This window comes from Pleurodeles waltl, chromosome 10, assembly GCF_031143425.1.
Source record: "Pleurodeles waltl isolate 20211129_DDA chromosome 10, aPleWal1.hap1.20221129, whole genome shotgun sequence".
Classification (NCBI taxonomy): Eukaryota; Metazoa; Chordata; class Amphibia; order Caudata; family Salamandridae; genus Pleurodeles; species Pleurodeles waltl.
The window spans coordinates 445629088-445647907 of record NC_090449.1 but is presented as its reverse complement, the minus strand read 5'-3'; the positions used below and the strand labels follow the sequence as shown (position 1 = coordinate 445647907).

General features: G+C 43.9%; 1 protein-coding gene across 1 annotated transcript in view; it reads left to right on the top strand.

The window, feature by feature from the left end:
- The first annotated feature begins 3924 nt into the window (after positions 1-3924).
- The window catches only part of GTF3C1 (general transcription factor IIIC subunit 1), a 1928973-nt gene continuing 1914077 nt past the window's right edge, over positions 3925-18820 (top strand). Inside the window, exon 1 of the mRNA XM_069210709.1 lies at positions 3925-4258. Coding sequence (XP_069066810.1) covers positions 4038-4258 — 221 coding nt within the window. The 5' untranslated portion in view covers positions 3925-4037. The remainder of the gene's footprint in view (positions 4259-18820) is intronic.

Here is an 18820-nt window from a genome sequence, read left to right as displayed (position 1 = left end):
CTTCTGTCTTTCCTTCTCTAATTCTAAAGACTGTCTATCCAAATCCAGCTGTTGCTTCTTGAGCTTCAGTCTGGTTTGTTCCACTCTCAATCTATTGAGTTCCCTTTCTAACAGTCTGTCATCTGGGTGGGTGGGAGGGACATGCCTTGAAACAGAAGTATGGTGAGAATGGACAGAAGGAGACCTGTCCCTTACAGAAGCCACCCTAACAGCTTACAGCTTGGCTAACAGAAACATCACTACCAGTATGGTGAGAATAAATGCTTTTGCTATGATGTGAGACAACACTATTTCTATGGTGAGGCTCTCCATCATTACCAACTATGCTAGACTGTCTAGTAATGGGCAGGCTAGGAAGTTTCTTTCCTGAATCTTTTCCTGGGGGAGTCCCTGGATCAGATTGGGAACCATTTGCTACTTTTTCAACAGATGTGGCCCCTATGGCCTTATCTTGTTCTCTAAGCATGTTAAGCAATAATTCCAAAGAAGGATTCTTCCCTACACTCAAACCTCTCTCTACACAGAGACTCCTTGCTCCTTTCCAGCTAAGGTGGTCATATGCAAGTTTGGACAGATCAACATTTTGGCCTGTGCCAGACATTTTTAGAGAGAGTTAAAGTGATAGAAAAAGAGAAAAAAGTTTTCAGAACTTTTTAGAAAGACAGAAAAAAACTTTTTAAACTTTTAAGAACTTTTTGAAAGTTTAGAAGTACTTTTCAGCACTTAGAAAAGAGTGAAAAGAGGAAATGCAAAACTTTTTGGCTATGTGTATATACACTGACCTTGTTTTGTATATTTTTCTCTCATGAAAAGTACAATGACAAGAGTGGTAAGTAGTCTCAAAGCACTTATCCCACCGCTGCACAACCAATGTAGGAGGCTGGACTGGCTTGTAGTGAGTACCAAGGGGTACTTGCACCTTGCACCAGGCCCAGTTATCCCTTATTAGTGTATAGGGTGTCTAGCAGCTTAGGCTGATAGATAATGGTAGCTTAGCAGAGCAGCTTAGGCTGAACTAGGAGACGTGTGAAGCTACTACAGTACCACTTAGTGTCATATGCACAATATCATAAGAAAACACAATACACAGTTATACTAAAAATAAAGGTACTTTATTTTTATGACAATATGCCAAAGTATCTTAGAGTGTACCCTCAGTGAGAGGATAGGAAATATACACAAGATATATATACACAATAGCAAAAATATGCAGTATAGTCTTAGAAAACAGTGCAAACAATGTATAGTTACAATAGGATGCAATGGGGAAACATAGGGATAGGGGCAACACAAACCATATACTCTAAAAGTGGAATGCGAACCACGAATGGACCCCAAACATATGTGACCTTGTAGAGGGTCGCTGGGACTATTAGAAAATAGTGAGAGTTAGAAAAATAACCCTCCCCAAGACCCTGAAAAGTGAGTGCAAAGTGCACTAAAGTTCCCCTAAGGACAAAGAAGTCGTGTTAGAGGAATAATGCAGGAAAGACACAAACCAACAATGCAACAACTGTGGATTTCCAATCTAGGGTACCTGTGGAACAAGGGGACCAAGTCCAAAAGTCACAAGCAAGTCGGAGATGGGCAGATGCCCAGGAAATGCCAGCTGCGGGTGCAAAGAAGCTTCTACTGGACAGAAGAAGCTGAGGTTTCTGCAGGAACAAAAAGGGCTAGAGACTTCCCCTTTGGTGGACGGATCCCACTCGCCGTGGAGAGTCGTGCAGAAGTGTTTTCCCGCCGAAAGAACGCCAACAAGCCTTGCTAGCTGCAAATCGTGCGGTTAGCGTTTTTGGACGCTGCTGAGGCCCAGGAGGGACCAGGAGGTCGCAAATTGGACCAGCAGAGAGAGGGGACGTCGAGCAAGACAAGGAGCCCTCTCTGAAGCAGGTAGCACCCAGAGAAGTGCCAGAAACAGGCACTACAAGGATGTGTGAAACGGTGCTCGCCGAAGTTGCACAAAGGAGTCCCACGTCGCTGGAGACCAACTTAGAAAGTCGTGCAATGCAGGTTAGAGTGCCGTGGACCCAGGCTTGGCTGTGCACACAGGATTTCCGCCGGAAGTGCACAGGGGCCGGAGTAGCTGCAAAAGTCGCGGTTCCCAGCAATGCAGCCCAGCGAGGTGAGGCAAGGACTTACCTCCACCAAACTTGGACTGAAGAGTCACTGGACTGTGGGGGTCACTTGGACAGAGTCGCTGGATTCGAGGGACCTCGCTCGTCGTGCTGAGAGGACACCCAAGGGACCGGTAATGCAGCTTTTTGGTGCCTGCGGTTGCAGGGGGAAGATTCCGTCGACCCACGGGAGATTTCTTCAGAGCTTCTGGTGCAGAGAGGAGGCAGACTACCCCCACAGCATGCACAAGCAGGAAAACAGTCGAGAAGGCGGCAGGATCAGCGTTACAGAGTTGCAGTAGTCGTCTTTGCTACTATGTTGCAGGTTTGCAGGCTTCCAGCGCGGTCAGCAGTCGATTCCTTATCAGAAGGTGAAGCGAGAGATGCAGAGGAACTCGGATGAGCTCTTGCATTCGTTATCTAAAGTTTCGCCAGAGACAGAGACCCTAAATAGCCAGAAAAGAGGGTTTGGCTACCTAGGAGAGAGGATAGGCTAGCAACACCTGAAGGAGCCTATCACAAGGAGTCTCTGACGTCACCTGGTGGCACTGGCCACTCAGAGCAGTCCAGTGTGCCAGCAGCACCTCTGTTTCCAAGATGGCAGAGGTCTGGAGCACACTGGAGGAGCTCTGGACACCTCAGAGCAGGGACTCACTTTGAACCCCAACGTGTTAATCTGAAGCGTGCGAGCGCAAACGCGACTCAAAACGCTAAAGAAAAACGCTCGGGAGCACCGGAGCGCGCGAAAGAGCGCCCTCTGGTGGACCCGACCTAGATTATTTCTTTAATCGCGCTCGGGCTGAAAAGCCTAACCGCGCGTTAGTGTTGCCGTAGCAACAATCACAACAACACACACTCGCGCGCGCGCGCGATGAAAACAACAGTACAAACGTTTTAAAACCGTACAGTTCTTCTCAACAACTCAGAGACAGAGAAGGTGACACTTATCTGACAGGGAGCAGTGAAGAAAGAGGAAGAACGTCACGGCATGGGGATATATATACATTCGGTCAGACGGCAGTATGATTGGACATTGGTTGCCATGGGAGTGGGTCTCATGGGAGTTGTAGTTTTTTCTTGTTAACTTTGAACCTGCTGTCATTAAAAGTGAAGAAAGATTCTGCATAATCCTCGTCTCCGGTCCTGACATAGAATTCAAGACAACTGCAACTTTGGTAACTGCCGCGCCTGCATTTCATAGACAGCCGCAAACATCTGAGCAAAGCTTGGCACTGGCACTTAATTATACTTTTAAGAATTAAGCACTGGGAATACCATACTTCTTGTTGGACTTCAAAAGGATAGTGCAAGTTACCATGGAGTTCCATTACCTTATAAAGGAACTGGACCGTGGTGAGTTGCAATACCCTTGTAAGTAAGCGGGTGCACGTTGTTTTCTTCTGACGTTCTCTTTTTTATGAAGGTCTTCGTTTCTTTCCCTCATTTTTTTTACAGCGCGAACCTGGCTTAAGGTGTACTTAGAACGTTTAATTTCAGCACTTAGTCATATTACACGAGGGCAGAGTAATTTATGTATTTTTTACTTTTATTAGATACAAGAAGGCGAAATTATTTATTTGTCCAGAATCACAAGATGTTGAACTAACACCTGTACTATAGCCAAGTTCTCCAGTTCCAAAGTCAGGAGCGATAACCATTAGACTGGAGAAACCTCATTAAGTGGTTGAATACAAGGAAGCGATAGGCTTTTTCCTAGACAGTAAATGTTTTCAGCGTGCTTTCAGCCAATCCGATCTTGCCCTGGTCCCGCCCTTAATGCGCAAACGCGTCAATGGTTGCGGCACTTTAAGTCTCTTTTCTGTTTTCCTGGCTCCTAGCTGAAAAAATGGCGCTCTACTGCTAGATTGTACGACGCGTGAACGTTATTTAGGCTGATTTCTGCTAGTGTTTTGTTGTTCCGTCATGGAAGTTCATGCCATGCTTTTGGATGAAGTGGCTTTGGAGGGCTTGGATGGGATCACATTGTCCACTCTGTGGCTTAGGCTTCAGTCCCGTGTGCCGTCTTTCCCTCTCGTGCTGGACCCTGACACACAGCAACTTCTGTGGCAAAGCTTGCAGCGGTGCCCGGACATTATGTTCTACCAGCTGCCGAGGACGCGGGAACCTCTATTACAGCTCAATAGGTAAATCCCATCTCCTACTGGTTACATCATGGTTCTTTTGTTACTGCTTAAAACTTTATCTCACAGTCCTATTCTTTCTATGACTTTCTAAGAGCGTATTTAATATTTTGTTTGCCCTTCTCACTGTTCCCTTCTATAGAATTCAGGATTGTGTTTATTTTATTGGAATTCCTGTGCGCGCTGGCGGCTGTCACTTTAACTACCGATGTGAATGTGACTGCTTTGTAAGATGCAATTTTACTTGAACATCGTCTTCATATCTGTAGCTCCTGTGTTTTTACGTTTTAAATGTGATTCCAACTACTCGGGTGACTCCCCACCCCCCTTTTTTTAAAATAAAGTTTGTGTTCGAATAAGAGCTGCAATGGTTTTAGGGTAGTGGTTCCCAACCTTTTGACTTTCGTGGAGCCCCCCTTTATCATTACTGGAACCCGTTGATCCCCACCGAATCATTATTCTAGGTACCACTGCAGTGAGTCGTTACTAGAAGCCGGGGACCCAGGACTAAACATTGTCAATGATTTGAAACACAAAACAATACACAAAGATCACAGAAACAAGCATTCCATCAAACACATACACAAATAACACATTTTATTTAATTTGCAAACAAAATGAAAAAAATAAAGATTTAAAAGGAAGGTTGGAGCTTTTTCTTAATTCAATTAAAGCCACACATCGTCCATACTACATTCTGTTTGTGCACGTTCCCATGAATCAATTTGAGACTAATTTAATTTTTAGCCTCCAAATTCCTTGATACTTACAGTACATTTAAAAAATGTCAATTGTACATTTAGCATTAATCTGTTAATATTAAGTAATTTTAGAAGCAGTCACAGACCCCTCTGAAGAGGCTTTGCAGACCCCACAGGGGTCCCCGGACCACAGGTTGGCAACCACTGGCTTAGGGTGAAATATTTCAGTGCTGTATTTTGACCGACACGCTTGAGCAAACTGCTGATTGTTTCCTCTTACCTTAGGCCATAATAAATTCTTTGATCTTCCTCATCTTTTAAATTCCTCTATCCATTCTTTTTCTGAAATGCAGCCATCAGTTATACCACACTGTAGGAAAGTGCCTCTTTTGGCATGGTTACCCCCTCCACTTTTTGCCCGATATTGATGCTGTCTTGACTGAGAGTGTGCTGGGTTCCTGCTAACCAGGTCCCAAAACCAGTGTTTTTTTTCCCCAAAACTGTACCATTGTTTCCACAACTGGCACAACCTGGCACCCAGCTAAGTCTCTTGTAAAACAAACCCCTGGTACCAAGGGCTATGTGGCCGTGGAAGGTTCCCAAGAGCTGCAGCATGTATTATGTCAGCCTAGGGGACCCCTCGCCCAACACATGCACACTGCCATTGTAGCTTGTGTGTGTTGATGGGAGAAAAAGACAGTCAACATGGCATCCCCCTCAGGGTGCCAAGCCCACAAACCACTGCCTTTGGCATAGGTAAGTCACCCCTGTAGCAGGCTTTAAAGCCCTAAGGGAGGGTGCACTAGAGCACAGTTGAGGGCATAGCTGCATGAGCAATATGCCCCTACAGTGTCTAAGTCCATTCTTAGATATTGTAACAGCAGTGTAGCTATATTGAGCACATGGGCTAGGAGCTGGTCATTACAAGGTCCACGATGGCTTGACTGAAGTCTGAGAAGTTTGATATCAAACTTTCCAGCACTGGTGCCATTGTTGGATATATTGAAAAATGCACCCGGGGGCATCTTAGAGATGTCCCCTATATTCTACCCTAATTTCTAGTGCAGGACTGACCGGTCTGTGCCAGCCTGCCGTTTCCGGACAAGTTTCTGCTCACATGGGGTGAGACCTTTGTGCGTTCTGCGGTCAGAAACAAAGCCTGCACTGAATGTGGGTACTTCACCCCTCTCTCCCCAACCGCTTTGCAAGAACTGTAACAAGTGGTGGGGAGCCTCAAAGGCTCAGGCCTCTCCTAGTGGCCACCCTCAGGGACAGTAGCCATTGGTTACTGCCCTCTGATTCCTGTAACTATCCTAAATCCAGGATTTAAGGGCTCCCCTGAACCAAGCTCGTCAGATTCCTGGCAACCTCAAGAAGAAGGGCTGCTAAGCTGTCCCCCAGCAGAGAAGACTGGAGACCCCAACTGACTTGTCCCCGGCCCTACCGGCCTGAACTTCTGTCTTCTCCGGACTTGTAAGGTTAATTGACTTAGTTAAGTCATCCTTAGGTCTTGCACCCTCTACTGAAATTATAAGTTATTTCAGATTTGCCAAATTTAAATTTTTCCTTTTTTTTAAAGTAATCTCTCTCGAAAGAAAAATGCTTAAGACCTCTTTGACTCGGAGTGTGATTTTTCTACTGACTCTGTGAAAACAAGACATCATCTTGAAGAAAAATCTGACTCCATCAATATCACCTAGCATATTACTCATTCTCCTTTGAAAAACCGATGCTGCAGAGCATAGGCCAAACGGTATCCTATTAAATCTGTAAACTCTAAAAGGAGTCACAGAAGCAGTCAATTTTTTTTGATTCTTCACATAGTTGTACCTGTTATGCTGAACTTAAATCCAACGTAGTAAAAAAAAATAGCATTACCTTGTGAACTGACAATCTTGGTGATATTGGGCAACGGAAATTAGTCCTCAACTATTGCTTTATCCAAATGCCTGCGCGATCTACACAAAGCCTGCTATCACCAGAACATTTTGTGGCTACAACACTACGAGCAATCCATTGTGTTGCTTCCACTGTTTCAATGATGCCTTCTGAATGTAATCCTTTGAGCTCCAATTTCACTTTCTCTTGCAAACTAAAAGGTATACTCTTAACCTTCCAAGCAACTGGCTAGAATCCTTTTTCAAACAAATGCGATGCTTGTATCCCTTGATAAAACCAACATTTGAGTTAAACGTGGGAAAACTCATTCATCAATTAATTTTTTATAGTGTTAATCTTACAAACTTGTACTTGAGGTACCGAATGGGGATCTAAATAAATTCCCAATGTCTTCTGATGTGGCCAACGTAAAATAGAATCACCAAGTACAGGTACATATATTTTTCATGATGTTTTGTTTCATCTGAATGAAATACTAGTATCAAAATACTCCTTTAACTCAATTGGCTTGCCACCATAGTTGTGTCCCATTTACTTCCACTATGTCTGAAGGATACTCACAATGAGTGCTAGAAACACAGTTGACATCCTTTACAACTTGTACCATACATTCATGTTCATCTCTCACTTGATTTCATTAATATTGGTCTTAGTTTTCATGATGGATTTCCAATGTTTAGCAAAGTGGCCCTTCTTGCCACAGCGACTACATACAACGTTTAAGACAGGACATTCTTTTTAAATGGCCAAATGAGAAGAAGATGCACATCTGTAGCATAACAACTTTCCCCTGGAAACAGTCTGATTCTTACTTTTAGATTTTACATCGAGAGCCTTAATTCTGGAAGTATTTTCTTTAGACTTTTGCAATTCATTTAATGCATGTCATAGAATGCTCAACCTGTTTTGCAAAAATTAAAACCTTGTCTAAAGTAAGATCACTTTTAGCCCATAGTTCTTCTCTGATTTTCTCACTTTTGCAGTCAAGCATAAATTGATAATGTATTCGTTCATCTACACTTTCACCAAAATTACATGAGGCCAATATTCGTAGAGGAGTAATAAAATCCCCAATGGATTGTTCATCATTCTGCCTGCATTTACCAAAGTAATATCTTTTTAGAATGATGGAAATTTTAGGCAAATATTGTCTATCTAATCTTAGCAAGGTACTTTCAAACTCATTTAAAGGTGCATCTCCTTCCTCTGCTTAAGGAGAAGTAATAGATGGTAAGGTTTCCAATACTTCTTGCCCTTCAGCACCCAAGCAGTGTTGCAACACTGACTTTTTCCTTTCAGTAGATGGATTACTACAGCACACGTATATACTTTAAGAAAACCTTTTTCCACGTTGGACAAGGAATGGGTGGATCCCCAGGAACAGATTAAAAGAATGTGGGTAGAGTAATGTTTTGCGTATTAAAGGTTGTTGCTAAAATATTTGTGTGTGTATGTATATATATATATATATATATGTGTGTGTGTATATATATATATATATATATATATATATATATATATATTTAAAGAGATACATAATATATGCACTGTTCATCTGGTACTTGAAACTAGTACCAGAGTCCAACTGTTGAGGAGAAATAATTAAGGTTAACAATCAAAAATAAAAACAACAAGAACAAAAATTATGGTATACGTGAAAGAGGTAAAACATGAAAAGAGAAAAAAAGTAAAGTCTTTATGTATTGTTATTTAAAGTCCAAAAATGTTGAAGGATGTGGTGTGTTTATTCAGTGCTGAGGAAAAAAAAATGCCCCAAAATAGTCCCTTTTCTATGATGATGATACTGCAGAGAAGAAGTCCTTTGTTGATGTTTAGTCTGGAAGGCAGAAGAATTGCGATTAAAAATGAGGAAGGAAGATCGGGAAATGCTGAGAGGCTTTAATTGCTAATCACAACAGGGTAAGTTCATAGATCAGCAACTTTACGCTTTATGGCAACGATCACGACACGAGCAGTGTAATTAATCCGTACACTTATAAACTATGATATTGGATGCTGATCTATATGTGCACCAAGTATTGCATAAGTACGCTCGCATCCTGCTAAAAATGGCTAATGCAGCACCAGCTGTGAAAAATAATGTAGAGTTGACGTGGAAATAAAATGTAGACTCCAGGGAAACGTGTACGTCAATGCAGCAAAACACGTCATTGAAGGCGTGCACGAGGGTAGAATGTGTACTTTCAAATATATAGAAAGTAGTGTAACGCACTGAGCCGCAAACAAATGTCTCCAAAGAACTCCAGTGTGAAATACAAATATAACAGTACCTTTTTAATTTCTTTAAGTGAAAAAAGAAATCCTGTAGACGGTTGGCAATGTTGAAGTTTCTTCTAGTGAAATTAGGGAACGTCTATCCTTGACAAATTGTGGTGTCAGATTTAGAGTTCACAGGAATCACTCATGCAGGCTTGATTTTGATGTATTTATTATGATCCATATAAGTTCAAAGAAACTTCAACCACAGAAACAATGCTGCTTTCCATCTTCATAGTTCCATCACCTCCTGCAGCATTCCACTACTGAGAACAGTATATTTCCATATGAGAAGAGGGAGGATGGAAACATACCAAAGAATATAAATAAAAAATAAGGGAAAACATTACAAGTAAGTACATAACAATACCCAAGTCCTCTCTGAGGCTATTTGGAAAGGCTAAACTCTGATGTGGGTGAGAGAAACCTTTAAGTGTCTGAGTCACCATTCAGTCTGCTGATCTTACTATAGAGTTGCACATATCTGCGGACAAGGTGGGGTGACGCTACATGGTACCGTGATTATTTTACTCCTATGTATGAATTGTCTCCTTCAGGTAGGCTCAAGTATATTGGTAACTGTTTTGTTTTTGTAGTCTCTAATTTCCTGATAGCGATGATTTACTTATTGATTTGACCAAACTCTGATAACCTTCTTGACTCCCACGTAATTCTAAGTTTTTACCAGAAAACATTCAATTAAGTTTAAAAGACATTTGGTTCTCCTTTACTTCCTTGGGGTGCACAAATAGTCCCCTTTCTTTCTGATGAGGCTTCCACTTTCTATTTTAAGTACTCCAGCTCAATATAAATCTCAGGTTGTATGGACTCAATTTCCAACTTTCACCACCCAATATTGTTCTCATTTTATTGCATTTCCTTTTGTAATTTGTCTGGTCCCAATGTTTTTTTTTTTTTTAACCCCAATTCAACTTTATTTAGTCTCCTGGATGGCCATAAAAGCACACAGCACAAAAACATGTAAGTACATTTAAAAACACATCAGACCTTTAAACATCAATGAAGCAATAAACTCCTCAGTCCCTCTTCGTGAATCACAGTGCATACTTTCTCTGTAATTTCAGTGCCTGAATGATGAAATTAAAAACAACAAAGCATATTAATGGAGATTCTGATCGCCGTATTATCCTAAAACCCTCTGAATGTGTAATAGGACGTTTTTCTCTAAAAATGGGATATAAAAAAACGTTTTCTAAAAACAGAATACAACATGCAAAACAGCATAAAGTGCACAGTAGATGCTTGGAAACCCTATCACATGGACAGGAGGGCAATGACCTGAACCATGATCCTACAACTGGAAAGGCCCCTAAAAAGTGCATTGTATTCGCTCTAAATCCTGTTAAATAGAACCTGTGTTCTTAGTCTTTAACCCACATCATATTCACGCTAGTATTCTCAGATGTTTCAAAGAGGTGACTCAGGCCTACTTTCCGCAGTGTACTCTTCACATATGAGATCCATGGAATAGATTTATATTTGCTTTGTTTAAGACAATCCTCTAGGATCTTTCGTGAGAAAATCAGCTCTGGGCATGACCAAACCTTAACCCAAAACATGAGTGGTGCCAGACCGACTCGTCTTGCAGTGAACCCAGACCAACTTCTGCATGGAGAATAAAACTTTAGGTTAATCTGGGGAGCCCCAAGAGTCTGCTCAGGAATCTGTGATCTGAAGAGAATTAGGTGGCTTATACCCCTGCACCATAAGTACCTGCAGGAAGACATTTGCTTTTATATAATTGAATCCATTATTTCGGTATTTATACCTAACTTCTTGACAAACCTAAACAGCGTCTTGCACCCCACCTCCATAGCTTGTGACCACCAAGGAAACAAATATTCCCAAGATAACTTTTCATCAAATAAAATTCCAAGATAACTAAAATGCTTTGTTTTTCTAATTAGTATACCATCCAGTTAAAAGGTTTTTAGAACAAGTATTTTTTGGCCCACAAGTTAAAATGTATGATTGTTATTATTCACTTTAAGGTTCAAATATTCATCCAGCAGTGCCTGCAGACTATTTGCTGTACGGGCTAAAAAGCACTGCATCATCTGCATAAAGCAGAACAGGAACCAATCTCAAACCAATTTCAGGGAGATCCAAAGTGCATGTGCTTAAAAAAGAATCCAAAGCATGAATATAAAACAGAAATAAAAATGGGGCCATAATACATCTCTGTCTTACCCCTCGGGTTACTGGAATGGGGAGCCGTCAAATCACCGCTTTGGAGTACCGCACCCTCATAGCTGTCATGGTGCAAGTATTCCAAGACCGCCAAAAGAGGAGGGTCAATACCTGCCAGTCATAAGCTCCCAAAGTTTCTCCCTGTTAAATAAATCAAAGGCAGGGGAGAGGTCTACATAGGTCTTATGAATGGCACTTCTCCTCGCATAAATGTATTTACGTATGATCAGGGAGAGATTTAGGGCTTGTTCTGTTTTACCCTTTCCTGGGAGGAACCCGTATTGAGCATCTGTGAAGAGTGCTGTTTTCTGCCCAGCTTTTTAATTTTCCTAAAATGACCCTCCCAAATGTCTTCATAGGAAAATCTAACCGGGGAAGGGACGATAATTTGAAGGAACATTTTTGTCCCCTTTTTTTGTAAATTAGGACTACGATTGACTGCTTCCATGATTCAAAATTCCCCCTCATTACGATTGACTGCTTCCATGATTCAAAATTCCCCCTCATTATCAAGCACCTGTAAACATTAGATAGCATGGGGGCCCTCAACTCTAGGTTGTGTTTAAAAAGTTTGCACCGGAGATCGATTGGCCCTGATGCTTTCCCTGTCGCGGAGGGTAAAATTGCTATTCCTACTTCCTACTTCCTTCACTGAGATGGAGTTACTGCGTTCTTCAAGATCCCCTTGTGAAATGGCGGAAGACTATACAGGGCTGTCCCTCATCCGGCCATTCTGCAATAAATAATTTAAAAAAATGCTCTACCCATTCCTGATCTGATATGACCATCTATCCCCAGAGGGTTCTTTTCAGTAAAGAAAGGTTTATTTTAAGATAGCGGCTCATTCCTATTCTTCCCATGCTGATTCACTAATCTCCCTTTCCTTGTTCTCAGTAGCTACTCTGTAGTTTCTTCTGCCCGTTCGTACTGCAATTACATCTCATGGCAATATTTTTGTAACCTGTTTTACAACCTCTAAGGTTTTTGTGCACTCAGAATCGAACCAGACCTTTTGCTGTATTAAGTAAAAGAGAAAATCTGCGAAGACTAAAGACTGCACCTACAGAACAGATGGGAGGAATCTGAAAATGAGAACAGTTTCCAATCTTTGGCAAGGAGCCCAGAAGACTAATTCTTCACAGTCCTCCTGTTCTCTATCTTTAGACAGTACGGATACACCCCCACCTACTATCATTAGACTACTTTCATGGAATGTCACAGAACTCAGATCTAAATTGAATAACGAGAAGTGGTTGAGCTTTATAGGGGCTTTTGACATTATATGCTGTGAAGAGACATGATTGTATGATTGCCCCTTTATTGACGGGTATAGATCTTTCTGTTCCCCTGCAGTTCCTGTTAGTGCGGGTAGGGGACATTTTGATCTCATCTACTAACTTTTTCAAAACACAAAGGGGCCTGCAGAAAAAAATGGCAACAGGCTGATGCCAATAAAATATGGGGGGATCTGGTTGGGATGCATGAATTCCTGTTCAATGGACGCCCCCATACAGGATACTGTTTGTTCAAATTTTAACAAAAGGTGCGTTTCCATCTGATTCCCTGACAATAGAAAACCTGAGGGCGAGAACCCCTCCCCTTTAAATGCAGCCAGAGTTTCACACACCAAATTTCTATGGCTAATATCTACCCCCAAAACATCCTTATCTGTCCAGTGAGTGCGAACCGGGTGTTATGAAATATTGTCCGCTACATCTCCTTTATGTGGTTCATCATCCTCCTTGGGCAGTCAGTCATTATCCTACAATGAGCCCAGAGCCTGATACCTGTTGTTTAGTGACACAGAGGGATGGTTATAGCTATTTTGCTTTAACAGACTGTTTCCCCGGGAAAGCATGGTGTAGTTTGCCGGGAGGTTGCAGATGAAGATAGAAAAAGCCCAAAGGAAGTAACATCACTGCATTCTCATCAGAAGACCATAGGGCTGTCCTAGCTAACAAGTCATGGATTCCGGAAGTTAATAATAACTCAATCGCAGCCAGATTGTTTTCTCAATGAGCCTATCCACCCCGTCCTCCTGGCGAATATTTTTTGCCAGGCACTTTTTGGAAGAAAATAGTGTTTAGCATCCAGCCAATTAACTACTTTGTTCTTCAAAAATTCAGGGGTGTCCTGCTTACCTGGTTTCAGAGGTGGAACATTCACCATAACTGCAACGTATGGGCAGCAGGCTGGTGGTAAGTGGACTATGACAGTAATGCCCCGAACTATTGGAACACTTGAATCAGTATTATTCCTTTTCTTGGGCTGTGAGGGGGATCCCATGTTTGATATGTCTTATACCTGTGTTTGCCAGAATTAACAATATTACTTGTTGCCCTTGCTTCATCCTCGTACCCTGAACTTGGTCTACTCTGGCACACTTGGATTGCTGCCCAGATAAAGGACGATCCAATACACCTTCCTCCACATTACTTGCCTCTGGTGGGGCATTCGTGTTACCATGCATGTCTAGTTGCAGAGCCCCTACTATATTTTTGAGAGCTAATAGCTGGGTGGACAATATCCTACAGTGGTCAACCAGGTTCCCAACTTCTCCCTCTAATCTGTCCAATTTTTCCTTAAGTGGAGTTAGCAAGTCATTGAAAGCTGTTAAAAGATGTGTTCAGTCCATTGGGCCCAAACTTTTTGCTGCTGACTTCCTGCGTCTCTTCTTCGTTTAGGTGCAGGTGGATGCACACCTCGTGTAGAGGCAGCAACTGCATTATCCAGGGATTTAAAACTCTGATGGGCCCATTTCCTCCCTAATATTAGGTTCAACCCTTCCCTCCAGCTCTTGTTCCTTGTTACAAACAAGACACGGGTCAGTGGTTTGGTCCTCGGTGTCAGTTGACCTTGCCACAACTTCACCAAGTCCTGCCACCCCTTAAGTGCCTTTCTGCCAGGTTAATTTCTTTTAAAATAACCCCCACCGCATGTGCGAGGAGTGAGTCTGTAGTCATATACTTTGCCTCTGAGGCTGATTTATTACTTCCTGGTTTACACTTAACCATGTTGGCAGATGAACAGTATCATTCACCACCTCCCATCTCCAATCTTACCAGCCTCGTTGGTCCTTCTAGCCAGTAACAGATCCTTAGCACCCATACACGGAGACCAAGAGAGTGGGACCAGCCTTGTCTGGTCGCAGACGGGCATAGACTGGCCTGCTCTTGGCCTGGGCACATCCCACGCAGTGGGACCTGCTGCCTGCCCTTATGTGCCTCAGGGCGCATGCGATGACAAGGCAGCCCTCCTGCCGCGTTGAAGGCTCGGGATGGAGTTTGGCTGAAATCTTTCAGTCGTCAAAACAACATTAGATTCCATAGATGCCAACTTGGTGGTATGCCCACTGAATTACAATGTTGGTGGGTTGCTGAACAAGAGACGCCTGGTCCTGCTGACTCTGCCAGCCATTCGCCAACCACCTTGACTGAGGGATGTGGAAGAGCAGCTGTCAGAGGATGCTAGAGGCGAGGTTCCTGCTGTCCGGATTACGAAGTTCCATTCTGTTGAGCAAACTGTGGTGGGGAGACTGCCTGCTTCGAGACGGTGGAATCGACAGAAATGGGGTACAAACTCACCAATTGCCACCTTTTCCTTTCAGTCTCTGAGGTGGACCCCTTCATCCAGGCCCCCCTCACAGCAGCAAATTGACCACGAAGAAAACAACCCAGTCGGAGCTGAAATCCAGGTAAATATGTTTCATACTTTTCTCCCATTGACTCCACAGGGCACAAATTCGGGATTCCAGCAATGGGAAAGTACTCACACAAGGTATTTTTTCACATGTAATGGATATGTGTACATTTTATACTTATTTAGTTAAAATGTACGCAACTGTATCAACACATGAAAAATATTTCTTGAATTGTTGACCGTGTCCAGTGCTTGTCCCCCACAGTTAGTAACACCGCTGATGGGCCAGGGGTGAGATCCAGATAGGATGGGCAAAAGACAGCTGAGTCCATGAAGTAGTTGGGGCTGACGCCACAGCGAAATGGTGGTGAGACTGCAAAACTTGTAATCAGGCCCGTAGTCTTTTTCACTTAATCTAAGTAAATGGGATCTCTAGATTGGTTCTCCTGTTTTAAGCTTAAGTGACCTCCATGTTGGAAGAGGTAAACTTCTGATGGCAATTTAATGTTTAAAATGCATCTTTCCTGTTGAGATACATTTTCCTTGTTTGAGCTCTCCCTAGTGGATACTGTCTTCAACCTCCAGTGAAGTGATTTAAACTGACCTCCCAGACTACATTGTGTGCAAATCCTCACCGTTTTCCTTCAGATAGAAGTCCAGTTGCTTATCAGCACCAGGTTGCCCTGTTGGAATGTATGTATTGGTAGTTGTATAGAGCAAACCTATCTAGGAAGCAGTGGAGCGTTGTAAGGAGCGTTGTACATTAGATGTTGGGACCAAAATGTCTTCTTTATTTTATTGGACGTGCACCTCTGTCCTTAGAGTAGAACTATACTGATGCCTGGATCTCTAAAGCTGAGGTGTGGTAAATATTTTTTGTCCTAGGCAAAAACGGATCATGCGTTTGTGCTATGACATAGGCCTTTCTCATGAATTGCAGTCTTGTTGAACGGGGGGGGTGCCCAAACACTACCATCGTAGTGATGGAAGGTTATTACCTTCAGCAGGATTTAAGCAATAAGTGCTCAGTGGTGGCAGCATACTGTGTAATGATCACAAACCAACTGTTCCTTTTTTAACTTGTGACTCCTAAAGGCTCCCTTGCTATTTAAAGGTTCAGTTCCTCTGTGCTTAACTCTCCCTTGACCTACATCAGGTTGGTATGACATGCTGTGCAGAAGTGCACCTGCGCTGGGTGTACGTGTGCCTGGGGAGGCGGCCATACAGGAATAATGCAGTACTGAGTAGGGCATGAATGTCCTGGAGGTGCATGTGCATATATGAGTTGTATAGTACCTGAAGAATGTAGCATTGTGCAGTGCTGTAGGAAGCTGGCCTGGTGTGTTGTGGGTACTCTAGGTACTTAAACCTTATGCAAGGTCCAGGTATCCCCTCTTAGTGTAGTTTAGGCAGTGTCTAGAAGCCAGGCTCTCTAGAGGTAGCTTTGGATGAACAGCCAAGGCTTATCTAGGAGACATGCAAAACCACTGTAGTCACACAGCACTTATACACATGAAAGAAAACACTCAGTTGTACAAAAATAAAGGTACTTTATTTTTGGAACACAATACCACAAAATACTAGAAGTAATAAACTGATTATATACACTAGTAAACGTTAATAGGCATAGAAAAGGTTAGAAAACCACAATGCAAATAGCAATAACCAATAGTTACCCTAGGGGAAGGCCAAACCATATAGTTAAAAATGGAATGTGAGCAGAGGTCCCCCACCTAGGTAAGTGAAGTGTGTAGAGGGGAGCTGGGAGTACCAGAAAACCACAGAGGTAAGTAACACAGTACTGTTTCTGCTCCCCAGCCCGCCATCCATGAAAGCAGGAGTAAATCACTGGAATTTCCCCAAACCACCCAAAATGAAGGAAAAGAAGACACCCAGGCAAGACTGCAAGAAGCCAGCTGTGGATTCCTGGAGAGGAAGACCTGTGGAGCGAGGGGACTAAGGCCAAGAGTCACAGTGGAGTCCAGGAGGAGTAGAAGCTACTACCCACCCAGCTGAACGTGCAGTAGTTGGTTGACAGTGATGAAGAAAAGGTCAGCACTGCAGCCCTGAAGCCGGAGAAGAGTTCCTGATGGATGCAGATTATGTCCCACGCTGGAATGAAGATTGCAGATGGGTGTCGGTGCAGGAATTCCACCAACAAGCCTTGGCAAAGGCAAATTCGCGGTTAGTGGAAAAGTGGAGCTGTCGGAGACCAGCAAGGCCCAAGAGGACTCAACCCAAGAAGGGGAGTCAGAGGGGACCCTCAGCGACACAGCGGGCCCACAGTAGCAAACGCAGCACCCACAGGGCGGGGACACCGAAGTTGCAGATGGAGCCCACGCAGCACTACAGAAAGGGATTCCACGCCGCAGGAGAACCACACAGAGGGCTGTGCGTCTCCGGAAGGAGTGCTGGAGACTGGAGCTACACGTCGCCTGAAGGTCCCTTGGAGGAGATGTAAATAAGCCTTGGCAGCTGCAAGAGACGTGGTGCACGGGGCTACTGTCCTGAGTGGGAAGGCAAAGGCTTGCTTCCACCAAAGTTGGACAGCTGGCAGAGAGGGCCAAGAGGACCACTCTGGACCACCACCCGTGATGCAGGATCCACACAGCTCATGATGGGGTGAGATCCATACAGCCATTCGTCGTTGCTGGGGATGCATGGGAGTGAGTCCTTTACTGTGATTCCAGTTTGCACTAGAAGAAAGAAGTAAACATGCCGCCCTCAGTGGATGCACAGCCGGTGGAAATGTTGCAGTTGCTGGTAGGAGCCCTGGAAACCAAGTTGCAGTTTTTCTTTGAGGCAGATTGTCTGGTCCCAGAGGGTCCAGTCGCAGTTCTGGAGGCCAGAAGCCGAAGTGAAGGCTGCAGGGGAATCCTGATGGAATCTTGCAAGTTGAATCTGCGGACCCACCGAAGAGAAAGACCCTAAATAGCGCTTAAAGGGGGTTTTGTCACCTAGCCAGGTAAGCACCTATCAGGAGGGGGCTCTGACGTCACCTGCCTGGCCTAGCCACTCAGAGGCTCCCAGAGTTCCCTGCCAACCTTGGAAGCAATATCGGAGAACCCAGGGGCCTTCTGGAGGAGCTATGCGCACCAGCCCTGGGGTGGTGATGGACAGGGGAGCTGTACTCCCCTTTCTATTGCCCAGTGTCACACCAGATCAGTGACTGGGGGTCCCTGAACCAGTGTGTTGGCTGGTTTATGCACAGAGGGCACCATATGTGCCCTTCAGAGCGAACCAGTGGCTTGGGGAGGCTACCCCTCCAAAGCGAGTCACATCTATTTCCAAAGGGAGAGGGTGTTACCTCCCTCTCACAAAGGAAATCCTTTGTTCTGCCTTCCTGAGTTTGATCAGATCAAGCAGCAGGAGGGCAGAAACCTGTCTGAGGGGTGGCAGCAGCTTGGGCTGCCTGGAAAACCATGTAAGGCTGGTGGTACCAATGCTGGGGGTTCGCTAAGGAGGCCCCAGAGTGTATGGAATCCTACTTCCAATACTTGCAACAGTAATGGGGTACGATTCTGACATGTTTGATACCAGATATGCCCAGGTTCGGAGTTACCATAATGTAGCTGGACATAGGTAGTGACCTATATCCAGTACACGTGTAAAATGGCGTCCCTGCACTCACGAAGTCCATGGAACTGGAGTGCTTGGGGCACCTCTGCTAGTGCAGGGGTGCCCTCACACACAGATACCTGCACCCTACACTCTGGGCTGAGAGGGCCTACCATAGGGGTGACTTATAGTGACCATGAGCAGTGAGCTGTAATGAAAACTGGTGCATGCACCTGTTTTGCGTAGACTGCAATGGCAGGCCTGCAGAACCCTTTGCATG